Source organism: Callospermophilus lateralis, chromosome 3 (genome assembly GCF_048772815.1).
Source record: "Callospermophilus lateralis isolate mCalLat2 chromosome 3, mCalLat2.hap1, whole genome shotgun sequence".
Classification (NCBI taxonomy): domain Eukaryota; kingdom Metazoa; phylum Chordata; class Mammalia; order Rodentia; family Sciuridae; genus Callospermophilus; species Callospermophilus lateralis.
In genome coordinates, this window is record NC_135307.1 from 96,311,135 (window position 1) to 96,338,416 (window position 27,282).

At 38.1% G+C, this 27,282-nt stretch overlaps 1 protein-coding gene and 1 long non-coding RNA gene across 4 annotated transcripts in view; one reads left to right on the forward strand and one right to left on the reverse strand.

The window, feature by feature from the left end:
• Window positions 1-17,042, reverse strand: part of LOC143394053 (uncharacterized) — a 30,832-nt gene extending 13,790 nt beyond the window's left edge. For both annotated transcript variants that reach the window (XR_013090659.1, XR_013090658.1), the window contains exons 1-3: window positions 16,969-17,042; window positions 15,580-15,649; window positions 12,990-13,155 (exon numbers count right to left, since the gene is read on the reverse strand). This is a non-coding gene — a long non-coding RNA (uncharacterized LOC143394053). The remainder of the gene's footprint in view (window positions 1-12,989; window positions 13,156-15,579; window positions 15,650-16,968) is intronic.
• Window positions 17,043-17,214: 172 nt separating this feature from the next.
• Ap4e1 (adaptor related protein complex 4 subunit epsilon 1) overlaps window positions 17,215-27,282 on the forward strand; it is a 63,760-nt gene continuing 53,692 nt past the window's right edge. For both annotated transcript variants that reach the window (XM_076850781.2, XM_076850782.2), the window contains exons 1-3: window positions 17,215-17,385; window positions 19,025-19,096; window positions 21,535-21,658. In XM_076850781.2, coding sequence (XP_076706896.2) covers window positions 17,236-17,385; window positions 19,025-19,096; window positions 21,535-21,658 — 346 coding nt within the window. In that variant the 5' untranslated portion in view covers window positions 17,215-17,235. The remainder of the gene's footprint in view (window positions 17,386-19,024; window positions 19,097-21,534; window positions 21,659-27,282) is intronic.

Genomic DNA, 27,282 nt, shown 5'->3' on the forward strand with positions numbered 1-27,282 from the left:
ATTTATAGAAAGTAGAATGTGATTTCTAGGTCCTAGGGGAATTATTGTTTAAAGTAGAAAGTTCCAAGGGCTGGGATGTAGCTCAGTGGATGTAGCTTGCCTAGCATGTGCTAAGGTCCTGGGTTTAATCCCTGGAACTGTGCTCCACCCTCCCACCCCCCACCCCCCACCCCCCCGAAAAAACCCCACAATGGAACATAAAAATTGGTATTCTAAAGTACAGAGTTTCAGTATGGGAGGATCAAAAAGTCCTGGAAATGGGTGATTGTGATGGCTGCACAACAATGTGAATTAATACCACTGAACAGCACACTTAAAGTGGTTAAGTACCGTGACACACGACTGAATCAGGTTCACTCCGTGTGAATTGGGCTGGCAACTAAAAACCACACAAACACAGAAAATACCTTTATGGGAGTGCAGTAACAGCTCCATGGCCTCAGCTTCCAAAAGGGAGGCAAGAGAAAGGTAAGAAAGGCAGGCAAGAGAGAGTGAGCATTCTGTGAACCCTGGATTTTATTGGGGAATAAGGCAGAGAGGTAATATTACAAGACAATAAGGGGTTGGGTTTCGGAGAGTGAAGTCTTGCTTGGTGATATCTTTTTTTTTAGGTTTGACTACTTAAATATTTATTTATTTATTTTAATTGATTTTATTTTTTAAAATACATGATAGTGGAATGCATTACAATTTTTATTACACATATAGAGCACAATTTTTCACATCTGTTTGTATATAAAGTATGTTCATACCAATTCATGTCTTCATACATGTACTTTGGATAATGATGTCCATCACATTCCACCATCATTGCTAACCTTTTGCCCCCTCTCCCTACTGCCTTGCTAGTGGGACTGCAAATTGGTGCAGCCAATATGGAAAACAGTATGGAGATTCCTTAGAAAACTGGGAATGGAACCACCATTTTACCCAGCTATTCCTTGCCTCGATTTGTACCCAAAGGACTTAAAAACAGCATACTACAGGGACACAGCCACATCAATGTTTATAGCAGCACAATTCACAATAGCTAAACTGTGGAACCAACCTAGATTCCCTTCAGTAGAGGCATGGTTAAAAATATGTGGCATAACGTCACCCCAATTGGAGGAGGGGCAGAGCAGAGCTGCAGCCCGCGCCCAGAACAGGCCCAGCGGCCCGCTGGCAGGGTAGACACGTCACCGCAATTGGAGTAGGGGCAGAGCAGAGCCGTTGCCACGCCTGTAAGGTAGGCAGACCTGCGACTGACCAGAACAGGCCCAGCAGCCCGCCGGCGTGGTAGACACACCACCCCAATTGGAGGAGGGGCAGAGCAGAGCCGCCACAGGAGCCCGCAAGGTAGGCAGACCTGCGACCAACCAGAACAGACCCAGCGGCCTGCCGGCGTGGTATACACGTCACCCCAATTGGCGGAGGGGCAGAGCAGAGCCGCCGCCTGCACCCGCAAGGTAGGCAGACCTGCGACTGACCGGCAGAACAGGCCCAGCGGCCTGCTGGCATGGTAGACACACCACCCCAATTGGAGGAGGGGAAGAGCCGCCGCTCGCGCCTGCAAGGTAGGCAGACTTGCAACCGACAGGGAGAACAGACCCAGCGGCCCGCCGGCGTGGTAGACACATCACCTCAATTGGAGGAAGGGCCCAGCTGCCACCCGCAAGGTAGGCAGACCGTGAGTCCCAGAGAAGGGGCCCAGTGGCCCGCTGGCCTAGTTGAAAGATCACCCCAATTGGAGGAGGGGCACAGCCACAGCCCGCGCCTGCAAGGTAGGCAAACCTGCAAACCTGGAGAACAGGCCCAGCGGCCCGCCAGCGTGGTAGACAGATCACCCCTATTGGAGGAGGGGCCCAGCTGTTGCCCGCAAGGTAGATAAACCACGCGACCTGGAGAAGGGGCCCAGCGGCCCAATAGACAGATCACCCCAATTGGAGGAGGAGCACAGCCGCCGCCTGCCCCTGCAAGGGAGACTTTGCAACTATACAAGAGCAATATAAATATATAGGGGGAAAATTCAATAACAAAACAGTTTTACGAAGCAGAAAGAAATGCGAGCAGTATGAAAAGACAAGGAAAGAAAGGACCACAAGCAATGCAGGTCAACTCAACTTTAGAAGAGGTAATAGCTGCAGCAGACGAAATGTCAGATAAAGAATTCAGGATATACATGCTTCAGATGATCTGGAGTCTCAAGGAAGACATTAGACAGCAAAATCAGACAATGAAAGATCACTTCGACAATGAATTACATAAACAAATCCAAGAAGCAAAAGATCAACTAAACAGGGAGATAGAGGTTATAAAAAACAAACAAACAGAAATCCTAGAAATGCAGGAAGCAATAAACCAACTTAAAAACTCAAATGAGAATACTACCAGCAGAGTAGAACACTTAGAAGATAGAACATCAGACAATGAAGACAAAGTATTTCAACTTGAAAAGAACATAGACAGCTCAGCGAGACTCTTAATAAACCATGAGCAGAACATCCAAGAAATATGGGATAACATAAAGAGACCAAACTTAAGAGTCATTGGGATACAGGAAGGTATAGAGGTCCAAACCAAAGGAATCAGCAATCTGTTCAATGAAATAATACGAGAAAACTTCCCAGACTTGAAGAATGAGACAGAATCCCAAATCCTAGAAGCCTACAGGATGCCGAATGTGCAAAATCATAAGAGACCCACACCTAGACACATTATAATGAAGATGCCCAACATACAGAATAAGGAGAGAATTTTAAAAGCTTCAAGAGAAAGGAAGCAGATTACATTTAGGGGTAAACCAATCAGGATAACAGCTGATCTTTCAACACAGACTCTGAAAGCCAGAAGATCCTGGAACAACATATTTCAAACGCTGAAAGAAAATGGGTTCCAACCAAGAATTGTGTATCCAGTGAAATTAAGCTTCAGGATGGAAGATGAAATTAAAACCTTCCATGATAAACAAAAGCTAAAAGAATTTGCAGCTAGAAAACCATCTCTTCAAAATATCCTTGGGAAAACATTACAGGAAGAGGAAATGGAAAATAACAATGAAAACCAACAGTGGGAGGTAGTACAGTAAAGGGAAAAAATAATCAAAGAGGAAAAACAAACCATGTTAAGTAACATAAATAAACAAATATGGCTGGAAGAACAATCCATATCTCAATAATAACCCTAAGTGTTAATGGCTTAAACTCACCAATTAAGAGACACAGGCTAGTAGAATGGATCAAAAAAAAAAAAAAAATCCAACAATATGCTGCCTACGGGAGACGCATTTGATAGGAAAAGACATACATAGACTGAAGGTGAAAGGTTGGGAAAAATCATATCACTCATATGGACTTCAGAAACAAGCAGGAGTGTCCATACTCATATCAAATAAATAGATTTCAAGCCAAAGTTAATCAAAAGGGATAAAGAGGGACACTACATACTGCTCAAGGGAACCATACACCAACAAGACATAACAATCATAAATATATATGCTCCAAACAATGGTGCAGCTATGTTCATCAAACAAACTCTTCTCAAGTTCAAGAGTCTAATAGACCACCATACAATAATCATGGGAGACTTCAACACACCTCTCTCACCACTGGACAGATCTTCCAAACAAAAGTTGAATAAAGAAACTATAGAACTCAATAATACAATTAACAACCTAGACTTAATTGACATATATAGAATATATCACCCAACATCAAGCAGTTACACTTTTTTTCTCAGCAGCACATGGATCCTTCTCAAAAATAGATCATATATTATGTCACAGGGCAACTCTTAGACATTATAAAGGAGTAGAGATAATACCATGCATCTTATCTGATCATAATGGAATGAAATTGAAAATCAACGATAAAAGAAGGAAGGAAAAATCATGCATCACTTGGAAAATGAACAATAGGTTACTGAATGATCAATGGGTTATAGAAGACATCAAGGAGGAAATTAAAAAATTCTTAGAGATAAATGAAAACACAGACACAACATATCAGAATCTATGGGACACAATGAAAGCAATGCTAAGAGGAAAATTCATTGCCTGGAGTTCATTCCTTAAAAAAAGGAAAAACCAACAAATAAATGATCTCACACTTCATCTCAAAATCCTAGAAAAAGAAGAGCAAAACAACAGCAAAAGAAGTAGAAGGCAAGAAATAATTAAAATCAGAGCTGAAATTAATGAAATCAAAACAAAAGAAACAATTGAAAAAATTGACAAAACTAAAAGTTGGTTCTTTGAAAAAATAAATAAGATCGACAGACCCTTAGCCATGCTAACGAAGAGAAGAAGAGAGAGAACTCAAATTACCAGCATACGGGATGAAAAAGGCAATATCACAACAGACACTTCAGAAATACAGAAGATAATTAGAAATTATTTTGAATCCTTATACTCCAATAAAATAGAAGAGAGTGAAGGCATCGATAAATTTCTTAAGTCATATGATCTACCCAGATTGAGTCAGAAGGATATAGACAACCTAAACAGACCAATATCAATTGAGGAAATAGAACAAACCATCAAAAGACTACCAACTAAGAAAAGCCCAGGATCGGATGGGTATATAGCAGAGTTTTACAAAACCTTTAAAGAAGAATTAATACCAATACTTTTCAAGCTATTCCAGGAAATAGAAAAAGAGGGAGAACTTCCAAATTCATTCTACAAGGCCAACATCACCGTGATTCCTAAACCACACAAAGACAATTCAAAGAAAGAAAACAAGAGACCAATATCTCTAATGAATCTAGATGTAAAAATCCTCAATAAAATTATGGCAAATTGGATACAAAAACATATCAAAAAAATTGTGCACCATGATCAAGTAGGATTCATCCCTGGGATGCAAGGCTGGTTCAATATACGGAAATCAATAAATGTTATTCACCACATCAATAGACTTAAAGATAAGAACCATATGATCATCTCGATAGATGCAGAAAAAGCATTTGACAAAGTACAGCATCCCTTTATGTTCAAAACTCTAGAAAAACTAGGGATAACAGGAACATAACTCAACATTGTAAAAGCTATCTATGCTAAACTTCAGGCTAGCATCATTCTGAATGGAGAAAAATTGAAGGCATTCCCTCTAAAATCTGGAACAAGACAGGGATGCCCTCTCTCATCACTTCTGTTCAACATAGTTCTCGAAACACTGGCAAGAGCAATTAGACGAAAGAAATTAAAGGCATAAAAATAGGAAAAGAAGAACTTAAATTATCACTATTTGCAGATGACATAATTCTATACCTAGCAGACCCAAAAGGGTCTACAAAGAAACTATTAGAGCTAATAAACAAATTCAGCAAAGTGGCAGGATATAAAATCAACATGCATAAATCAAAGGCATTCCTGTATATCAGCAACAAATCCTCTGAAATGGAAATGAGGACAACCACTCCATTCACAATATCCCCTCAAAAAATAAAATACTTGGGAATCAACCTAACAAAAGAGGTGAAAGACTTATACAATGAAAACTACAGAACCCTAAAGAGAGAAATAGAAGAAGATCTTAGAAGATGGAAAAATATACCCTGTTCATGGATAGGCAGAACTAACATCATCAAAATGGCGATATTACCAAAAGTTCTCTATAGGTTTAATGCGATGCCAATCAAAATCCCAATGGCATTTCTTGTAGAAATAGATAAAGCAATCATGAAATTCATATGGAAAAATAAAAGACCCAGAATAGCAAAAACAACTCTAAGCAGGAAGTGTAAATCAGGCGGTATAGCGATACCAGACTTCAAACTATACTACAGAGCAATAGTAACAAAAACAGCATGGTACTGGTACCAAAACAGGCGGGTGGACCAATGGTACAGAATAGAGGACACAGAAACCAATCCACAAAACTACAACTATCTTATATTTGATAAAGGGGCTAAAAGCATGCAATGGAGAAAGGATAGCATCTTCAACAAATGGTGCTGGGAAAACTGGAAATCCATATGCAACAAAATGAAACTGAATCCCTTTCTCTCACCATGCACAAAAGTTAACTCAAAATGGATCAAGGAGCTTGATATCCAATCAGAGACACAGCGTCTGATAGAAGAAAAAGTTGGCTACGATCTACATACTGTGGGGTCAGGCTCCAAATTCCTCAATAGGACACCCATAGCACAAGAGTTAATAACTAGAATCAACAAATGGGACTTACTCAAACTAAAAAGTTTTTTCTCAGCAAAAGAAACAATAAGAGAGGTAAATAGGGAGCCTACATCCTGGGAACAAATCTTTACTCCTCACACTTCAGATAGAGCCCTAATATCCAGAGTATACAAAGAACTCAAAAAATTAAACAATAAGAAAACAATTAACCCAATCAACAAATGGGCCAAGGACCTGAACAGACACTTCTCAGAGGAGGACATACAATCAATCAACAAGTACATGAAAAAATGCTCACCATCTCTAGCAGTCAGAGAAATGCAAATCAAAACCACCCTAAGATACCATCTCACTCCAGTAAGATTGGCAGCCATTAGGAAGTCAAACAACAACAAGTGCTGGCGAGGATGTGGGGAAAAGGGTACACTTGTACATTGCTGGTGGGACTGCAAATTGGTGCAGCCAATTTGGAAAGCAGTATGGAGATTTCTTGGAAAGCTGGGAATGGAACCACCATTTGACCCAGCTAGTCCCCTTCTCGGTCTATTCCCTAAGACCTAAAAAGAGCATACTATAGGGACACTGCTACATCCATGTTCATAGCAGCACAATTCACAATAGCAAGACTGTGGAACCAACCTAGATGCCCTTCAATAGATGAATGGATAAAAAAAATGTGGCATTTATACACAATGGAGTATTACTCTGCATTAAAAATGACAAAATCATAGAATTTGCAGGGAAATGGATGGCATTAGAGCAGATTATGGTAAGTAAATCTAGCCAATCCCTAAAAAACAAATGCCAAATGTCTTCTTTGATATAAGAAGAGTAACTAAGAACAGAGTAGGGACAAAGAGCATGAGAAGAAGATTAACATTAAACAGGGATGAGAGGTGGGAGGGAAAGGGAGAGAGAAGGGAAATTGCATGGAAATGGAAGGAGACCCTCAGGGTTTTACAAAATTACATACAAGAGGAAGTGAGGGGAAAGGGAAAAAAAAACAAGGGGGAGAAATGAATTACAGTAGATAGGGTAGAGAGAAAAGAGGGGAGGGGAGGGGAGGGGAGGGGGGATAGTAGAGGATACAAAAGGCAGCAGAATACAACAGACACCAGAATGGCAATATGTAAATCAATGGTTCTGCAACTGATGTGATTCTGCAATCTGTATACGGGGTAAAAATGGGAGTTCATAACCCACTTGAATCAAAGTGTGAAATATGATATATCAAGAACTATGTAATGTTTTGAACAACCAACAATAAAAATTTAAAAAAAGAAAAATAAATAAATATAAAAAAAGAAAAAATATGTGGCATATATACACAAAGAAATATTACCCAGTAATAAAAGAGAATAAAATCATGGCCTTTGCAGGTAAATGGATGGAGCTGGAGAAGATAATGCTAAGTGAAGTTAGCCAATCCCAAAAAGACAAATGCCAAACATTTTCTCTGATATAAGGTGACTGATTCATAGTGGGGTAGGGAGGGGGAGCATGGAAGGAATAGAGTTTGGAGGGGTGATCTCTTGGGGTCAGTAGTTTGATGGATATCTTGGAAAGTCACACCTATCTCAGGTGCTGTGTGGGGATCATAGGCAGAGTGAGCAAAAAGGACACATATGTATATGCACAGCCCAGTCAGAACAGCAACATCAGTCCATTTCCATCATATGCTCAAATGCACATGGCTCACACATACAGCCCATGGCTGGCTCACCACAGCTAAGATAGTACATTTTATCTTATATGTATTTTATCACATTTAGAAAATAGGGCACAGAATGCAATGGAGAATGAAAAGCTATTGTAGAATCATACACAATATGACATAGATCTTTATTTCTGCAATAGGGATTGGAACCAGTGATACTTTACTACTGAGCTTCAACCCTAGTCCCTTTTAAAATTATTATTATTATTATTATTATTATTATTATTATTATTATTTTGAGACAGGGTCTCGCTTGCTTAGGGCCTCATTAGGTTAGTGAAGCTGGCTTCGAACTTGTGATCCTTCTGCCTTAGTCTCCCTAGTCACTGAGATTACAGATGTGGGCCACTGTGTCCATTTTGACAAGGATAATTCTTATAATGTTGAGCAAAAGAGGCCAGACATAAAAAGGTGCACACAGTGTGATTCTACCTGAATAATCCCTGGGTTAAAAGTCAGGACAACTTAGCAACTCAGTGAGACCCCCATCTCTAAATAAAATATAAAAAAGGGGTAGGGATGTAGCTCAGTAATTAAGTACCCCTTGGTTCAATCCTCAGTACCAAGAAAAAAAAAAGAAGACACTGGGGAGGCAGGAACTGAGGTACCATGGGTTTCCAGGACTAGTCATGTTTCTGTTTCTTGAATAAAGAATATTCACTTTTTATAAATATTGATTGCATTGTAAATTTATAATCTGGGCGGTTTTCTGTAAGTATGTTAATTTGGTTCATTTTATTTAAAGGGACATAGGCACACTGAATGGGAAGCCCCATGATAATTAAGAAATTTTAAATCTTCATCGGAGGGAAGGTTGAAATATTTGAGTATGGGCAAAGTAGTTTGTGGTCTTTAGATATCTGAAAGAACGAAAGAAGGAAATCACACAGCAAAATGGATAAACACTGACTTCAGAGCCTGATGTAATTGGACATGAATCCTGGCTCTGCCACTTACATGGGTGAATTATGTCCTTCTATCAAGTCTCACTGTCTACATTTGTAAAATGGAGTTAGTACTAACTACCTTGCTGGCTTACTTTTCAAGATTAGTGATAATGTATTCAACATGCTTAACCTGGGCCCCAACTTATAGGAGGTGCTCAATAAGTGGTAGAAATTATTTTTAGAAGAAAACTAAATACTGTAAAAGATGGGTCACACCTCCATGAGGCACTATAATATGTATTCAAATATTGGCCCCTTTTAACTCCTAGAATCTATGATTCTTTGTATCTTTCCTTGTAACTTTCTCATGGTCAAATAGCTACTACATGGCAAGACCTTCTCCTTAAATGCTTTGAGCAAGAGTGTTATTAGAATCAAGTTATTGATGATAAGACCTAAGTGGGTAATCCCATTAGCAAAACTCAGGCCCTGAGGTTAGGACCCCGTTCCTTTAAATTTTGAGTGGGTTCTGAAAAAGTTCAAAGAAGGAAACACCTGAGAAGAGTGTTCAAGTGATGGGCTATGAAGAGAAATGTTACAGCTTGTGGATACCAGGTTTCTGTGGGGGTGGTGGAGGAGATTGTTTCTAAAAAGTTGATTAAGGAAAGCTGGGCATGGTATCGCATACCTGCAATCCCAGAAATTCCAGAGGCTGAAGCAGGAGGATCCCAAGGTCAAGGACAGCCTCAGCAATTTAGTGAGATCCTGCCTCAAAGATAAAAAGGGCTGGGGGTGTAGTATTGATAAGTGCCCCTGGATTCAATCCCTAGTATAAATAAATAAGCAAACAAATAAATAAATAGCTAAATGGAAAAACTTGAAGACAAGCTTAGTCTGCCTCACTATTTTTCAGGGTCCAACTCTTACTGGTTAAATTAATCATTAGATGGAAATAAGAGATGCTACTCTGAAAATTGGTTTCTTTACTTGTAGGCAAAAGCAATGGACTCAGTCCACAAAGGTGAGAGAAACCTGGGTAGTACTTTGGCCTAAACTTTCCAGACCCCTCTTCTTACTGAGTCAAGACTTCTGAACCCTTACACATTTCCAAAGGAAATGTCATGCTGGTTCCTGGCTTCTCAACTTCTACATAGGCTCCCTTCCCAGACTCAGTTGACTATTCCTGCCCTGGACTCATGTCCTGGAAATAAGAAGAGTCTCTATGACAAGAGGCGAGAGGAAACAAACACCTAGAATAGTCTCTCTTTGTTTGGGGCCTTACACACACAAGTCAGACTGAGTGCGTACTTTGAACTCCTTTGAATTTGTTTATCACCCACAGCTTCTCAAATGTTGTGTTGTGGCCCTTGAAACTTTTAGATTGGATGAAAACTAGGGGGTATGAATTTAGCTCACTATAGGTTTGGCCTTAGCCAAGGGGGTAAAATAATAGCAGGTTCCTTCTGTCCATAGCAACTTATTTTAGCAGCTTCTGTCTTCAGACCAAAGGCCTTGGTAGACACCAACACGTCAGCTCAAACCCACACAAAAACCTCAGGTTTTAGTCATAGGTCTCATTAGGATGTTACATCATTTCTTAGTTTACCAGAGACATTTCCTAAAACACAGAGACCCACTGCCAGCTTCAGCCTAAAAATATTTGGGACTGTTCAGCCTATGATGCTGTCTAATAGATTTCCTTGTTTGGGTTTCCCATTGACAGATTTTTTTTTTTTTTTTTTTTACTTTTACCTTGGACAGTGGGCTTGTCTCTTGCACAGGTGGAATACAAAGCAGTTGCTTATTTTTGAGATTCCCAAGCCACCTTCAAGTATACAACACCAGAATCCTGCAGGAAATGATGCCACACTCAAGATGAGTAATAGGAGGAAAGTATGATAAAAGACTACTTACAAAGGTAAATGGAGTTTGGGGAAGCAAGAAGAGATTGGGTTATTTATATCCCGGGGTTAGTTACTGTGAGCAGAGGAAAGGGAGTTGTAGTTCCTTACAGCTGTGGTTCTCAAACTTCAAGGTGCATCAGATCACTTGGACAACTTGTTCAAATGCAGACCCCACTCCTCTGCAGTTCCTGCTTCAATAGGTCAGGGGGTATGACTAGGGTATTTGTATTTTCCACAGACTTCCTGAATGACAATGCTACTAGTCTGGGAAAACTATGTACTTGATAGAGATGAGGTCAAGCCAGGCAAGGTGGTGCACACCTTTAATCCCAGTGATTTGGGAGGCTGAGGCAGGAGGATCATAAGTTTGAAGCCAACTTCTACAATTCAGCAGAATTATCTTAAAAAAAAAAAGATTGGGGATGTAGCTCAGTGGTAGAGTACCTCTGGGTTCAATTCATAATATTAAATAAATAAATAAATAGATAGATAGATAGATGGGTAAATAAATAGGCGGGCTGTAGATGTAGCTCAGTGGTAAAGCACCCTTGGGTTTAATTCCTGTTACTACTGCACAAAGGAGAGAGTAGATGAGGCTAACTCAAGGAGACCCAGCAGGGAGGGCGCCAGAGAAATTTAACCCAATCAGCCAAATCTCCCTCCTGTTCAATTCCCTTTGTTGCTCTTCATCAATCAAATTTAACCAGCAGCCAAAAGGCAAGGGAGCCCATTGATGGAATTCAGACAATTCAGCCTCCAGGACACACATTGGACTTGAGAGTAATTTGGAGGAGCAAATGGAAAATACCCAACACTTTCTCTCCAAAATATCTTCTAGAACCTTTTCGCCATTTGTTCACACTACCCTACTTCTATTGTTCTAATGTTCAGTGTATATGAGCATTCATATGTATAATATGTGATTTTCACAGTAACCCTAAAGGGTAGGCGGGAACCATGTTTATGTTCATTTACAAATAAGAAAACCAAAGCTCAACATGGTAAAGGCTGAGCATTTTATAAAACCTGGGACTTTACAAGTTTTTTTGGGTCCCAGTTTAAGGCTCTTGCCATCACTTTACACATCAGACACAAGGAAATAGTTAAGTGACACTGACTTCCCCCATTCCAATCTTCTGAGAAGCTATCTACTCCTCCCTCAGAGCCTGGTGTGAAATCCCCTTAAGTTGCATTTTTTCCCTTGGAAGAAGTGGCATCTTTCCTTGACTGAGGAACTCAATCCTTGCTCAAGGGCATACAGCTAACTTAGCCCCCTGCTAGAGTCATTTCTTTGTTATTAGTCTTTGGTTTTCAAACTTTGATTGTCAAAGCTACTTCAAGTCTTGATTAGGGAGCTTTGAAGAGACCAATTAATACAGCCAGAGCCCCTCTGATTCAGAACATCTTGAGAAATTAACGCAAGAAAAAAATAGTTGGAGATAAAATCCTCAGAGAGGTGAGGCCAAAGCCAAAAAGTCATTTATCAGGGTTCACAATCAGACTTTTAACACTTGTCCTCAGACCTTCTGGGGAGGCAAGAGGGCCCCAGTGCACTGGAGGCTGGGGTGGGGGTATGGAATGCACTTCCTTAGATGGCAGGCTAGTCCCAGGAAAGAGATGAAAAAAAGAGGCAAGTGCTTAGTTCCTTCCCTGGTGGCCCAGTAAGACTGTAACATCAATAATGATTACACCACCTTGTTTCCTGTTGCCCTATTTGAGATTAGCTTTACTCTGCATAACTGCCCCTTCTAAAGTTATTCTTTGTTTTCCCCTTTGCTCAATATTGTAACTGTTAAAAGCCCCTTTAAATGGCTGAGATATTACCCATTAGAGGCAACTATTCCAGGAAAAAGGGGAAAAAGAGGGAAAAAACTGGTCCCCTGACTTCCTAATGTAAACTTTTTCTCTTTTTTTTTTAGTTTTTTTTTTTAAATAATTTTGTTTTAGTTATAGTTGGACACGATACCTTTATTTTATTTTTATGTGGTGCTGAGGATCGAACCCAGCACCCTGCCCGTGCGAGGTGTGCGCTCTAACCACTGAGCCACAACCTCAGTCCCCTTTTTTTTAGTTTTATAGAAACTAGAACACCTGGTAGTCTTCAAATAACATCAACATGTAACCAAGGAATTGCTAATCCTGTTCTCTAATTAAAAGAAGAATAATGTTTAACTTGCATGAAAATAATGTCTTATCTAAAGGATTATAGAACTGGCCCAGGAGCTAATGTCCTTTGTAAGCACAGAACCCTTCCACTAAAAGAAAGAAAAGCATGCCCTGAAGATGTGTAAATCAGCACACAGCCTTCCTGTCCATCACCTCACTCTCCCATTCAACCTCCTCACAAAACCCTCTTCACTTACCTGAATTTTCTGAAATGGCCATGAGGATGACAGTCTGGCTATTTTCCTGTTAACTAGTTTATTGTAATAAAACCTGATTTCCTTCCCACTCTCTTCTCTCGAATATTGGCTGTTTTGTGGCAGGCAGAACTGAAACTTGTTTGGTGACAAGATGAATCACTCCTTCCTGGAGAAGTGAGCAAGGAAAGAACAGAAGCTAAATGTTCTCATCAACAATCTTGTGAATTAGAAGCATCCATTTTATGGATCTGAGAAAGTGAGAAGGCTTCTTTCAACAGGGATGCTCTTGGCAGTGTGTAACGTTTTGCTCTCAGCAGTGTACAAAAACTACAGATGCAATTAATTCTGTCAAATGATGTAGGAACTGTAGCTTTTAAATACTTGATTCTCATTTGTGCAGTGTTGGGCTTCAGTAGTACTATCACCTTTTGGGGATGTTACTTTTGTTTTAAATTTAATTCATTTCTGATTTCTTGATCACTTCCTACAATACTCTGGATCAGGACCCTTTTAGATACTATGTTCCCATCCTTCTGGGAAGGTCCCAGCTTACCCTTTCTGGAATGTATCTCTTTTCCTTGTCCTCAATCTAGTAGACTATTGGGAAAAGTTTTTACAAAGATTTTCTGGGAACTAGATTTTTAAAATGAGTGCATGTGAGAAAATACTCTCCAAGCATGGAGGGGGCTCTGTTTTTGCCTGTACTTATTTTTTAAGCTCCTTGGGGAAAAGAAAATATTATAGGGCAAATCTCTTTACAAGTAGCTCAACAAGATGGTCTAAATACATAGTAATGAACAGAATTTTGTTTCATGGATTTTGACTTGAACTACATTAGACATAAGCTGGGCTGTGCACAATTTTGGCTCAATAGATGTTGTACAGGAATTTACCCAGTAAATTCAGATTTCTTCCAGCTAATGTTTTTACCAGGCTGATTCAGGCTGGGGAGCAGGAGTGGGAAAATACTGAGGACAGAGTCTGTTGGCTTGAGGTCAAGGCAGGGGAAGAAAACACAGGCAGAGGTCTGTGTGAAATGTGAATCTGAGTCATGGAAGGAGAGAAGAAAATAGCATGTGTCATCCTGAAAAAGCTCTTCTTAGGCGGTTTCTTTTGGCTGTAACTGCTGCCTCTCCCCTGGAGAGCTTCACTTGGCTCTCCATGATGCATTTTCAGACTTAAAAGTAAGCCACCTTCAAGAAATTCCCTCCTCCTTTCAAGAAGAAAAATACAAGGAAATGGAGAGTTCTGGTTTCTAAAGAACCTGGATTAGAATATGAATGAACTCAGATAGTGCTCCAGCTGGGAATGGAGCTGGGAATGTCTTCAGTCATGACCCAGTCATGCTCCTCTGGCGCCCCCTTGGGCATAGGAGGGGGACTGTATTCTTTAAAGTTGCCAAATCCCCACCATTGCAGTACCTAGAACACCACCTAGTAGTGATAAAGTAGGCCTTGCCTCTCCACTTGGAAAGCTTCCTGACCACCTGCTCACTATTCCTAAGGCTTTTCTCTGGGCACCATTTACAGACCTTCCTCAATGTATTACTATTATTATTATTTTCTAAATGAATTCTATGACTGCATTCATTTCTGGTCAATAAGTCCCAGAAAGATCCTATAGCAAATTGTAAATCAATATGAATCAGCATTGTAAAATTCACAAAGCATTTTTTTATGGTTTTATTGAAGTACATTGTACATATTATAAAACTTCACTATAGTAAGTGTATGGCCAATGGTTTTTCATTTAATTTATAGTGTTGTGCAATCATTGTCACAGTGCAGTGTTAGAACATTTCCACACTCCAGAAAGCTCCCTATCGGCAGTCAGTTCTCACTTTCACTAGGCAACTATCAATATGCTTTCTGCCTACTGATGGACCTTTGCTGGTCATTTCATATAAATGGACTAACACAACATTTAGTCTGTTGTGACTGGCTTCTTTCACATAGTATAATATTTTCAAGGTAGTCACATTTGTAGCATGTTATCAGTGCTTTACTTCTTTTGATGGTTGAATAACAAGTCTATTGTATGGATATACCATATTTTCTCTATTCATTCATCAGTTTTTGGATATTTGGGTTGTTTTCAGCTTTTGTCTATTGTGAATAATGCTACTGTGAATATTTGAGTACAATATTTACTCCAGTACTGCACTGTCTTGATGACTGTGGTTTATAGTAACTTTTGGTGAGTTGCTGCATCTTTGGAAAGTGGCACCACCATGATTTCTTTTACTGATTTTTGACATTCATCCAGTAAGGTGCAAGGCTTTTTAGATCTTTCAGCTATTGCATGCCCTTCTTTAGCCAATGCAATGAACACAATAATTGAACCTGCAGTAAGATGCATTAGTGAGGTTTTCATTCTACTTTCAGAAGTGTTTACAACAAAGCATTGGTTTTTATAAAGTTTGTCATGTCTATGTTCAAAATACTAAATTCTCCCTGTTCTTTAAACTCTGACTGATCTGAAAATAATGCCTCCACTAAACTGGCTCCATAATAGTATTTGGAAATATTCTATTAAATAAGATACAATAAGGTAGGGGCTGGGGATGTGGCTCAAGTGGTAGTGTGCTTGCCTGGCATGCGTGCGGCCCAGGTTGGATCCTCAGCACCACATACAAACAAAGATGTTGTGTCTGCCGAAAACTAAAAATAAATAAATAAATAAATAAATAAATATTAAAAAAAAGATACAATAAGGTAAATGATAAACATCTCCAAAGCCAAGGGAAAGAAACCTTTGTAATACTTTCCTTTCTTACAGTTTTGCACAGATTTCTCTTGAGTCGGATAATTCTGATATTGATGTTAGCATCATTTACAAAATTCATTTTTAAATGTGAAAAAGTTAGAAAGCAAATCTTCTAATTTTCCTTTTTTTAGCCAATAAAAATCCTAAATTTAAAAATTATAAACAAAATTTATTTTGGGATAAAATATTAAATTCTAAAAGAAATTAAGTTTCAGATAAAGTTGAAATATTTAGAAAAATTTCCAAGAAATTTAAAAAACAAAACAAAACAAAACAAAAAATGACTCTTGCAAAACAAGTCAACAAGCAGACCTTTTTTTCTCGAATTCCTGCTCAGGTACAAGAACAACTTCAGGATTTCAGAAAAACCCACATATTGGACTATAAGGAGGTTTCAGAGATGAGAGCTGGTTCAAAAGAAAGCCTGAAAAAATACACTAAGATACTGAGGACAGTTAACCTCTGCAAACGCTCACATTTATACCTTTAACCTAGTACCTTGGAAGCACACACATTTCAGCAGCTAACAAAGCGGTCATGTGTCATTTAGCCTCTTGAGAATTCCAGAAAACTAGAATGAAAACTGCAAATAACATTTAAGTACTATTATAAATATCATTTTTACTTGGGGGATTTCCTGGAAGGGTCTCAGGGCCCCTCGGAATTCACCAGACCATATTTTGAGAATCATTGTCTTAGATTCTGCTCTAGTTAGGAGCTGGGGTAGTAGTTATGACTAGAATATTCTCTTATGTAGGGGCAACTGTGATCAGTTCTTAAATGGACAAGAAAGCAGAGTTGTGAGAGGTGGCACAGGGAGACCTCTCCTGGCCTGCCAAGTAAGCAGTCGGCTCAGAAGAGTGACCTTTAGACTGCGGCGGGCAGAATAGGACTCTGCAGAGTCACACCGCCCACGTCCCCGCGTCAGCCTCCAGACGTCCCGGGATACAGGATAGGGGAGGGCGGGGAACCACCCTGGCAGTCCCCAGGGCTGTCATTCAACACCTTGGGTGTGTCCCGCCCCGCACAACGCCAGGACCCACGTGGAGCCGCTTCTTGGGGTGCCGCAGTGGGAGGGGCGGTGTGCCTGCAGTCTGCAGACCCTGAGGGGTGGCCGACCTCGGGCGTCCCTAAAGAGGCTGGCGGAGATAGCTAAGGAGAAAGGGGCTAAGCAGACTGACAGGCCCCGAGAGGCTTCCTTAGGAGGACTCACAATTGCGTGGGCTCTGGCGCTGTCGTCAAAACCGCGAGCTTCAGACACCTGTCAGCTTCCACTGGCGGCCAGCCTCTGGGGAGACTCTGTTCCCGTGGACTCTTGCACCCTCCGGCGGCCTCTCCCGAGAACGACACTTTGTTTGAACACGCGGGACGCGAATAAAGATTTCTTCTTCAAAATACAGGAAGTGCCTACGGAGGCCGAGCCGCTGGGGGAGGCAGGGCATGAAGCCGGGCGGTGACCCGAGCGCGGTTGGCGGCGGAGATGAGCGACATAGTGGAGAAGACGCTGACGGCGCTGCCGGGGCTGTTTCTGCAGAACCAGCCGGCTGGCGGGCCCGCGGCCCCCAAGGCGTCCTTCTCCTCGAGGCTGGGCGGCCTAGTCCGCGGCATTACCGCTCTCACTTCCAAGCACGTAGGTGCCCAGCGGACCGGGAGGCCGGGGCGCGGGGGAGGCCCGCGGCGAGGGTCAGCGCCCGCGCTCCCGCGGGGATCGGGGGACTCCCTGTGTGGACCCGTCCTGCAGTGTGTCTGGAAGGTTCACTCTCTTACCCGGACTGACAGCAGGGAGGCCGCGTTTCTACAGCTGGCCCTGAATCTGACTCATTCCGATCTGGGGGCAAATTTGTTTAACCTCCGACCCTTTGTATGTTTTCTCAGTGTTTCAGTGGAAGAGTGCCAATACAAAAGTTGTTGTGAGGACTAGATGAAATGTCAAAATGTGAAAATGCCCAGTGCGTTGGAAGTGTCGGGCACTGTTCACTTCCAAAGTTTGGTTCCCTGCTCAGTTTGCTCTGCTCCCCAGTCCCTTCTCCTGGTAGACATCATGAACCTGAACCGGCCACTCGGTGCCATCTGAGCCTGCTGTTGATATCTCTGGGGATGGGGGAGCTTGAGGTTCTTAGGCTAAATCAGTGGGTTGGACCAAAGAATACCAACAATAATACCACCTCCTCATTCTTCCAAACTAAAATATTTGCTGAGGAAGTCTGTGCTTCAGATGAGCCTTGAGAATGAGCAGTTGTAATAAGTTGTTAAAATTCCTTTGGGGCTGGGGTATAGCACAGTTTTGTAGAATGCTTGCCTTACATGCTCAAAGCTGTGGGTTCAATCTCCAGCACCAAAATAAATGAAATAAAATAAAATTCCCACAGACTTTTGGTAGTTACATGGATTGTGTAAGATTCTGATTCAAAACCTCAAAGGAGTTGATATCTTAAAAACACGAGTTTTGTCATAATTTGTTCAACAGATACTTGTGAAGCAAGGTTATGTGTTAGACACTGAGGACAACAGTAAAATACATTCCCTCTCCCAAGGACTTGGTCATTCATTTTGGGTTTAGGAAGAGATGACTACAATGCAAGATAAGTGCCAGGAAAGAAGAAGAAGAAGAAAAAAAAAAAAAAAAAAAGCAAAGTGTTCTGAAAGTTTAAAAGGTAGTCTGAAACTGTAGATAGCTGTGTGGCAGTACTTCACTGGTAGTTCTGGGTTAACTGTCTAATGAACACCTGCTAATTTCATGTGTAATTTAAAGATAACATTATATTAGCTTAAAATGGGGCCAATTTTTAACTGCTTAAGGAGATATACAATGCAAACATTGAAAGTGACCACACTGGTGTTTTTGATGTAAAAAGTGAGAGAAACAATGTGGGGAACCTGCCTTCTTACCCTATGCAAAAAGTCTTCTTTAAGGGGAAGATGTGAGACTCTTATGCTGGCCAGAACATGGAAAATTTTTTTCTGCTTTCTCTCCACTTTTAATTTTTTTTTTTTTTAGCATTTTCCACCAAATAGATTTTTAAAGGGACAGTAACTGAGTGAAAAGATGAGAAATGGTAGGTTAGCCTGGAAACATTTATTCTCTGGAGGGATGATTTTGAGGGTTGGAGAAATGAGTATCTTTAGGTAGATCTTAAGCACATAATATTTATAACTCACTTTTAAGATCATGTTTCCTTTTAATTATTATGTTTTATTTTTCCCTTGATAATATGTTTACAGTTTGAAAAGACAGTTATTTAAGCATTTAATTATTTTCACTGTTTTAGGAAGAAGAGAAATTAATCCAGCAGGAACTGAATAGTCTGAAAGCAACTGTTTCTGCTCCTACTACCACACTCGTAAGTTTTTATAGTCAGTGTCAAACATTTGAATTTGAAATCTGATCCACTATGGATGGATTCAATCTTGATATCTGACTGATATTTCTAAAATTTAATTTAATTATATCAAAATCAGTTATATATCGTAGCAAGTCAGACTAACTTAGGTTTTTTCATTGACTGGCTACATTGGAAGAAGACTTGCCTGCTTTTGTCAAGTCGGGACAAACGTAATGGTAATTGCGCAAGTACAACAATCTTCATGGGACTCCAGTACTTATCATATTGTGTACTTGGAAAAGGCTAAGATATTATCATTTAACAATATCTTTGGACCTAAATTGATATATTACAAATCTTTCTTGTTTTTTATTTTTGGTGGTACTGGGAATTTGAACCCAGGGCTTCATTCATGCTGAAGCTCATGCTCTACATTGAGCTGTATCTTCTGCTCTTACATTGTAGATCTTTAATTTTGATACTATACCTTTTGGAGTATAGGTTGGCTGACCAAGTAGAATAATTGTTTTCTTGCTATGAAACTAGTATATGGCATATTAGTTAAATCAACTTCTAGTTGTTTTTAAACTTGGTTCTATATAATTTGATTTTTTTAAACAGCATTCCTTCAGCAACTGTATTAGGGGGCTTCTGAATATGCAGGCCACTGTGAGGCTATTTCCACATAGTTAGATTAAAATATAGGCTTTTGTTGTTATCATTATTAGTACTATTTTTAATTGACATATAATGATTTTATAACTTTATGGGATATGGTATGATAATTCAGTGTTTGTATGTTATGTGTAATGCCAGGTTTTAAAAAATTTATTTACTTTTATGGTGCCTCTCAAATGCTAGATAAGTGCTTTGCCACTGAGCTGAATATCCAGCCAGCCCTTGTTTCTTTTTAATGAGATTTTTTTCCCAAACAGCATTTATTCAGCAAATATTTAATGAGTGCCTTTTATGTTTAAGTCACTGTGGGGATGGATGTTTTCTCTCCCCTCAATAAAAATATCAAGATAATCATTTTGCATGAGCACATTAGATTTTCATTTTCTATAATTGGTATTACTGTATACAGTTTTTGTTGCTAAAAGATATAAACCTAGTGTTGGGTAGAACTTAAGATTAATAGGTAGAAGTTCAGGAGTCAGAATTTGGAAGGATGATGGTATAATGATGGCCATCCTGCTCTGGGCATACCTCAGAAACAAACTGAGGTAATGTTACAAATTCAGAGTTAAAATTTAATGGCTTATGTTAATGCTTTCACTCCTAATTGATATAGAAGTCTTTGAAGAAGGACTTCTAGTATCATTTAAGTTTCTCTTAGTATTTAGTAGTCTTAATTAATATGTTAATTATCTTTTTCTGCTGTAAGTACAAGTGACCTATATTAAATCTAATTTCTCTAAGATTTTTTTATGGTTTCTCATTGAGGTCTTTATATACAAATGCAACCTACATATGGAATATTAAACATTACCATCCTTGCTTTAAAATATTTTACTGTTTCCTAAGCATTTTGTAACTTAGTAATCCTATAATATGCTAACTCTATTAATTTTTAGACATTAAAACAAATGGAAACATTTTGTATTTTATTTCTGATTAATTTTTGCTATATATTTATTTTACTTTTATTAGCTCTAATCATTTGCTGTAAATACTAGAAAGTAAATATTGTCATACTAATAAAACAAATGTGTAAATCTCTTAAAAATTTTGTTTATATTGTAAATATTGAAAGACCCCATTAAAAATTAAATATTGGAACGAGTATTAAATGCTTCTCATTTCATAATAATTGTATATTTAAAAATACCTATAAAGTAGACTATTATAAATTATTTGTAGCATAATAATTCTGAAAAATGTTGGGGTGCAATTTGATTTTTTTTTAATATCTTTATTTTATTGATTTATTTTTATGTGGAGTTGAGGATTGAACCCAGTGCCTCAGGCACGCAAGACAAGTGCTCTACCACTGAGCTACAAACCCAGCCCTGCAATTTCATTTTTAAATATGAAAAATGTTTTCATTAGAAATTATTAACAATTTGTAATTTTTGAATGTTTTAGCAAAGTATATTAAAATTGACATGCTGCATTTTAGATGCCAAGTAAGATTATGGATGGAATTTTATCGAGGGACCGCATGTATCGCATTTTAACTAAAGTTTACACTATTAGCACATAGAAATAGTGATAGTTGGCTTATTTTGTAGAATCACTACCAACAAAATATTTGAAATGATTTTGCTAAAATTGATACTATTGGTAATTAAGATGGGGTTCAAATTTGATATTAGGTGATCAATTTTTGATATATAATTATGTTTTCAGTGCCAGAATAGAAGGATTTTCCTTTTAAATGAGTAGAAAACACACACACACAAACTTAGAAAATTCTATTTGTTTATATAGTGACTGGATATTTTGCATTTCAGAAAATGATGAAGGAATGTATGGTGAGACTTATATATTGTGAAATGCTTGGATATGATGCTTCTTTTGGCTATATACATGCAATCAAGTTGGCTCAACAAGGAAACCTCTTAGAAAAAAGAGTAGGTATGTATGTGTTTAAGACTTTCCTACTTTAATGATGCCTTAAAGTTTCATCTACTATATAAAATGAATGATGGCAGGTATGTAGTATGTTTTTAGAATATTGCATTATAATTTCCAAAACCTGAAAAGATAATATTTCAGAAATTCAAAGCCTATTAATGAAAATTAGTTTTCCTAATTCATAGAATTTTGAAGAGTTACAGCATTTTGGTGATTACATAACTAACTATATATATTTGTCAAATCTCATTGAGCTATAACTTAAAATCGGTGAATTTTCTTAAATGGGCGGATTTTTTTAAGGTAAATTATACCTTAAAAAAGCTTATTTGAAGAACTTTGTCTAATCTTATCAGTTTAATGGTTAGAAATGTTTCTTTATAAAATCAAAAACTTAAATTGACTAGAATAATTTAAAATATCCTGTTCTCACTTTCACAAATGTTAGCTATGAGGATTAGAAGTATCTTTTAAAAAGTTTTGTTCCTGTTGTCATTCTGTAGGGCTTTTAGGAAAAATTCTCTCAATGACTTCAGTCTTTCATTTCATAAAGGCTCAGTTTTATATCAGCTGAGCTACAAACTCAGCCCTGCAATTTGATTTTTAAATATGAAAAATGTTTTCATTAGAAATTATTAACAATTTGTAATTTTTGAATGTTTTAACAAAGTATTTTAAAATTGACATGCTGCATTTTAGATGCCAAGTAAGATTATGGATGAGGGGACATGTTAGCATAGGGATGCCTTGTTCGGACTTCGGAGCCCTTTTTATTTTTGAGACAGGGTCTCACTAAGTTACTGAGACTGGCCCTGAACTTGGGATCCTCCTTCTTCAGCCTCCTGAGTCCCTGGGATTATAGGCATGCACCACTATGCCCGTGCCTTCTTCATAAGTTATATTCACCTGTGCTATTGGATGATGGTGAGGGAGTGATAGATGTCTGGGTTTACAGATTCTGAGATTGTATGCACAAAATGTTCCATTTGTTGAACCCCATTTCACTCCCAATACTTTTTTTATCTTATAGATTTGTTGTGTTCTTTTCTTCAACTAGAATGTCTTCTGACATCCTGTTTCTCCCTTTTCATATTCCAAATCAAGTTTTAACAGTTCTAAGATCACCCAGGTGGCTCCTATAGTCTGTTACCTTATGGTGTTGTCTTTTCATATATGAATGTCTTAGCTTCTGAACTAATTAGAAGCTTTCTAAAGGCAGGACTTTGTTTGTTATTAAAGTAGTCTTTATTAGTAATTTACTTTTCTTAAAATTTTGATTTTTTTTAAACATATGAAAGTGGAATTTTATTCTACTAGTGTTTTATTTCACATAGACTTGTAGAACCCTTCTTGTCACATTCAGGGTCACCCTACACTTTGAAAATTCACCTCAATAAGAGTTTTATATGTCTCAAGTCTTTTTAAGTGATGTCACTCTTGTATTTGGAGTGTTTTTTTTAATTTTTTATTTTTTTCTCTAAGAAGGAAAAGATAAAAAAGGAACTTTCAACAGTTGTTGAGCATTTGGGGAAAATGAAAACCAACTTCATTTTTTCTCATTTTAAGGAGAACCATGTTAGATGTGAATACATTTGGAAATGTCCAAAATTCAGCTATAAGAAGAGACAGTGATGGCAGATTACAGGCAGAAGTCTGGTATTTCTTTGCCTCCTCTTCTTATGATTTTCTTTTTTGCTTCTCTGCCCTCATAATTTTTTTTTAAACTCTTCAAGTTTTAATTCTCCTTTATTCCCTTTGCATGTTATTTCACAGCACTTTAAAAAAATATGATATCCTTCTTAGAGGTAGCTATTTTTTTTTTTTTTTTTTTTTTTTAAGGACTCTGGAAAACAGATCCAAAGAAATTAAACCTCAATTGTGAACTTTTGGCTTGAGTGGCAAAGATGTTATGAGTAGAAAGTCTTCTTAGAGGTTGTCTACTTATAAAATTTATTCAGTATTCATAGAATAGATATGATAGGTGTCCACTGTATGTTAGGTGCTGCAGTCAGACATATGTATTTTTTTCCATTTTGAGAATCCCTTGCAGTGGTAGAGTGGAGGATAGAGACAGACTTGCAGAACCCTTCTTGTCACGTAGAAATTAGTAGTTACATTATGATGTCATAATTGCCTTCATGAAGGGATGCCACACGTTGTACTCATGTAGTCAGGCATAAGAACAATTATGAAAACCTCAATTTCCTTGGTTTCTGAGACTTAGAGGAGAATGTGCTTATTAGATTTCATATGAGCATTCTGTAACGAAATCACTTAGAACCTGTTTAAATATTGCATGGCTAGAGTTTAGTTAGAAATAGATTTGGTCCTGCCAATTTCCTTTGGCTTCCTTTGGCATGAAGATGGGCTTTATACTTGCTCTTCTTTGTTATTTGGCTGACTTCCATATTAGCACAGGCAGGAAATTTTGAAAATAATCAATAAATGTTGGATAGTTGGTATAATTATTTTGTGCAGCTATTGCTACATTCTGCTTTTTAGATTTATATGTAATTTTTTTTCATTTTCAAATTTTATTTAAAATTTTTTCTTTTTTGTTGCTGGGTCTTGTGCATTCTCTATCACTGAGCTGTACCCCTAGCCTCTAATTTTTTTTCCTGTTCATTTATTTTAAATTGGTGAATTATAATTGTACATAAACGTGGGATTCACTTTCTATGTTAATGCATGCACGTAGCACAGTTTGGTTGATTTCATGCCCTAATACTTTCCCTTTTCTTCCCCTTCTTCCTCCCTCTCTATTCTCTTCCTCTACTTTCATGTCTGTTCTTAAACTATATAGAGCATTACACAGCATTGCATAGTTAAGACTTTATAAAAGTGTATAATCAAATAATACTCACTTTTATCTCTAGCCCCACTACCCAGTTTGTACCATACTCTCATAGGTGACTATTTTCTTCTTTTTTTTTTTTCCACATTTTTATTGGTGAATTATAGTTGTACATAATAATGGAATTTGTTGTTACATATTCATACTTGCACACAATATAACAATGTAATTTGGCCAATATCCATCCCCAGCATTTCCCCCTTTCTCCCTACTTCCAACCCTTGGTCCCTTTCCTCTACTGATTTCTTCCTTTGGTTTTCATGAAATATGCACAAACTTTATTTTCCTTTTCCCTGTCTAGCTTCTGCATGGGAGAGAAAACATATGACCCTTGACCTTCTGAATTTGATTTATTTTGCTTAATGTGTTGGTTTCTGGTTCCACCCATTTTCCTATATAAATGGCATAATTTCATTTTATCATTTTTTATTTCTTGCATACATGACAATAGTGGAATGCATTACAATCATAATTATACATTCACAACACCATTTTTCGTTAACTCTGTATATAAAGTATGTTCACTCCAAATTATGCCATTATACATGAGCTTTCTCCTTCTTCTTCTTCCTCCTCCTCCTCCTCCTCCTCCTCCTCTTCCTCTTCTTTTTGCATTACAATTCTTAATACACCTTTATACCAGATTTTATCATATCTTTGCTTGTATATAAGGTATGTTGACACCAAATTCACATCTTCATACATGTATTTGTATAATGATGAGGGTCTCCTTCCACCATCCATGCTATTCCCCTTCTCCCTTCCTTTCCCTCCCACCCGTATTCCCTATCTAGAAGTAATCTTCCTCCCTTGCCTTCCCTCCCAACCCCATTTTGAGTCATCCCCCCTTATATCAGAGAAGATATTCGGCATTTGTTTTTTTGGGATTGACTAACTTCACTTAGCGTAATCTTCTCTAATGCCATCCATTTCCCTGAAAATGCCAGGATCTTATTCTTTTTTATTGCTGAGTAATATTCCATTGTGTATAAATGCCACATTTTTTTTTTTTTAAATCCATTCATCCACTGAAGGACATCTAGGTTGGCTCCATAGTTTAGCTATTGTGAATCAATGCTATAAACATTGATGTGGCTGTGTCCCTGTAGTATGCTGTTTTTAGGTCCTTTGGGTATAGTCCGAGAAGAGGAATAGCTGAGTCAAATGGTGGTTCCAATCCCAGCTTTTCAAGGAATCTCCGTACTGCTTTCCAAATTGGCTGCACCAATTTGCAGTCCCACCAGCAGTGTATGAGTGTACCTTTTTCCCCCGCATCCTCGCCACTATTTTCATTAATATCTGATTAATCTTTCTATTGTTTCTTTTTTTTATATTTATTTTTTAGGTGTAGATGCGCGCAACACAATTCGTTTATTTTTATGTGATGCTGAGGATTGAACCCGGGTCCCTCCCATGCTAGGAGAGCGCTCTACCACTGAGCCACAATCCCAGCCCCTCCATTGTTTCTTTTAGGGAAAAAAAAACACACAAAAAAACAGACACTCAACTGTTACAAAAGGCAGCATGTTACATACACTGTCTCTCATACAAAAGAGCATATTATATGGGTTATTCTATACTACAGTTTTTAAAAATTTTGATGGTTTATATCTGTTTAAATGTTTCTTAAATTGATGCATTTTACTTTATTTTGATGTTGTCATACTTTTATATAGTTGCATAATTTTCATTGGGTGGACATTCCATATTTTTTTCAATTTGGTCCCTCTTGGACACATGGATTATTTTTGACTTTTACTTATAAATGATGTTGCAGTAGATAATATTATACATGTATTATTTCATAATTATGAAAGCTTATCTTAAATGAGATCTCAGAGTCATTTTTGCTGAGATTCATGATCTTTAGGAAAATATTTTCTTGCCAATGAGAGAGCATATATCCACAGGCATCAGATACTCTTAGTGTATACTATTGAATGAAAATATTTTTTTTAAAGATAGGATTTAAACCTTCTGTAAATCTTCACTCTGGTACTGTTGCCTCATCTATTCTCCAGGGATTGAGCTGATTCAATTTTTAAGTTATATTTTGAGACAGGGTCTCACTAAGTTGCCCAGGCTGGTCTTGAGCTGTTTGTTCATCCTCCTGTCTTAGCCTCCTGAGTCCCTGGGGATTACAGGTGTATGCTGCTTTACCTCATCATCCTGGGATTTCTAAGGCCAGCTTTGGTGTTTTCTCTGGTGGAGAATGCCTTCCTGTGATTCAAGTGAATAGTGTTGAATAAATAAATTTTAGTATCTATTAAGTGCCTTATCTTTTGAGATAGTATTTATCTTCATTTTAAAAGAGAAACATAAGGCTTGGAAAAGTCAAGTCATTTGTTCAAGGTCACAGAAAAAAATGGTGGAGCCAGAATGTGAACCTAAATTTCTGAGTCAAAGTCTTATATTAATATTATTATTTTATAACTCAATTTTAGTCATATCAAATTTACTTCATAATCATAGCTATTATTGTTTGCTTTAAAATTTTTTCATTTTATGAGATACATAGTATTTTCCCCTATTTTTTTTAATTAAATTTTTTTTTTTTAGTTGTAGATGGCACAAAATATTAATTAATTTTTTTTTATGTGGTGCTGAGGATCAAACCCAGTGCCTCACACGTGGAAAGCAAGTGCTCTACCACTGAGGTATATCCCTGTTCTTTGATTGTTTAAAAAGTTAGGATATTCTTTGTAATGGATAGAATCAAGGTTTTCTTGAGATGATCTTTGGAGTTTTGGGCCTTCATATGGGTGACTTG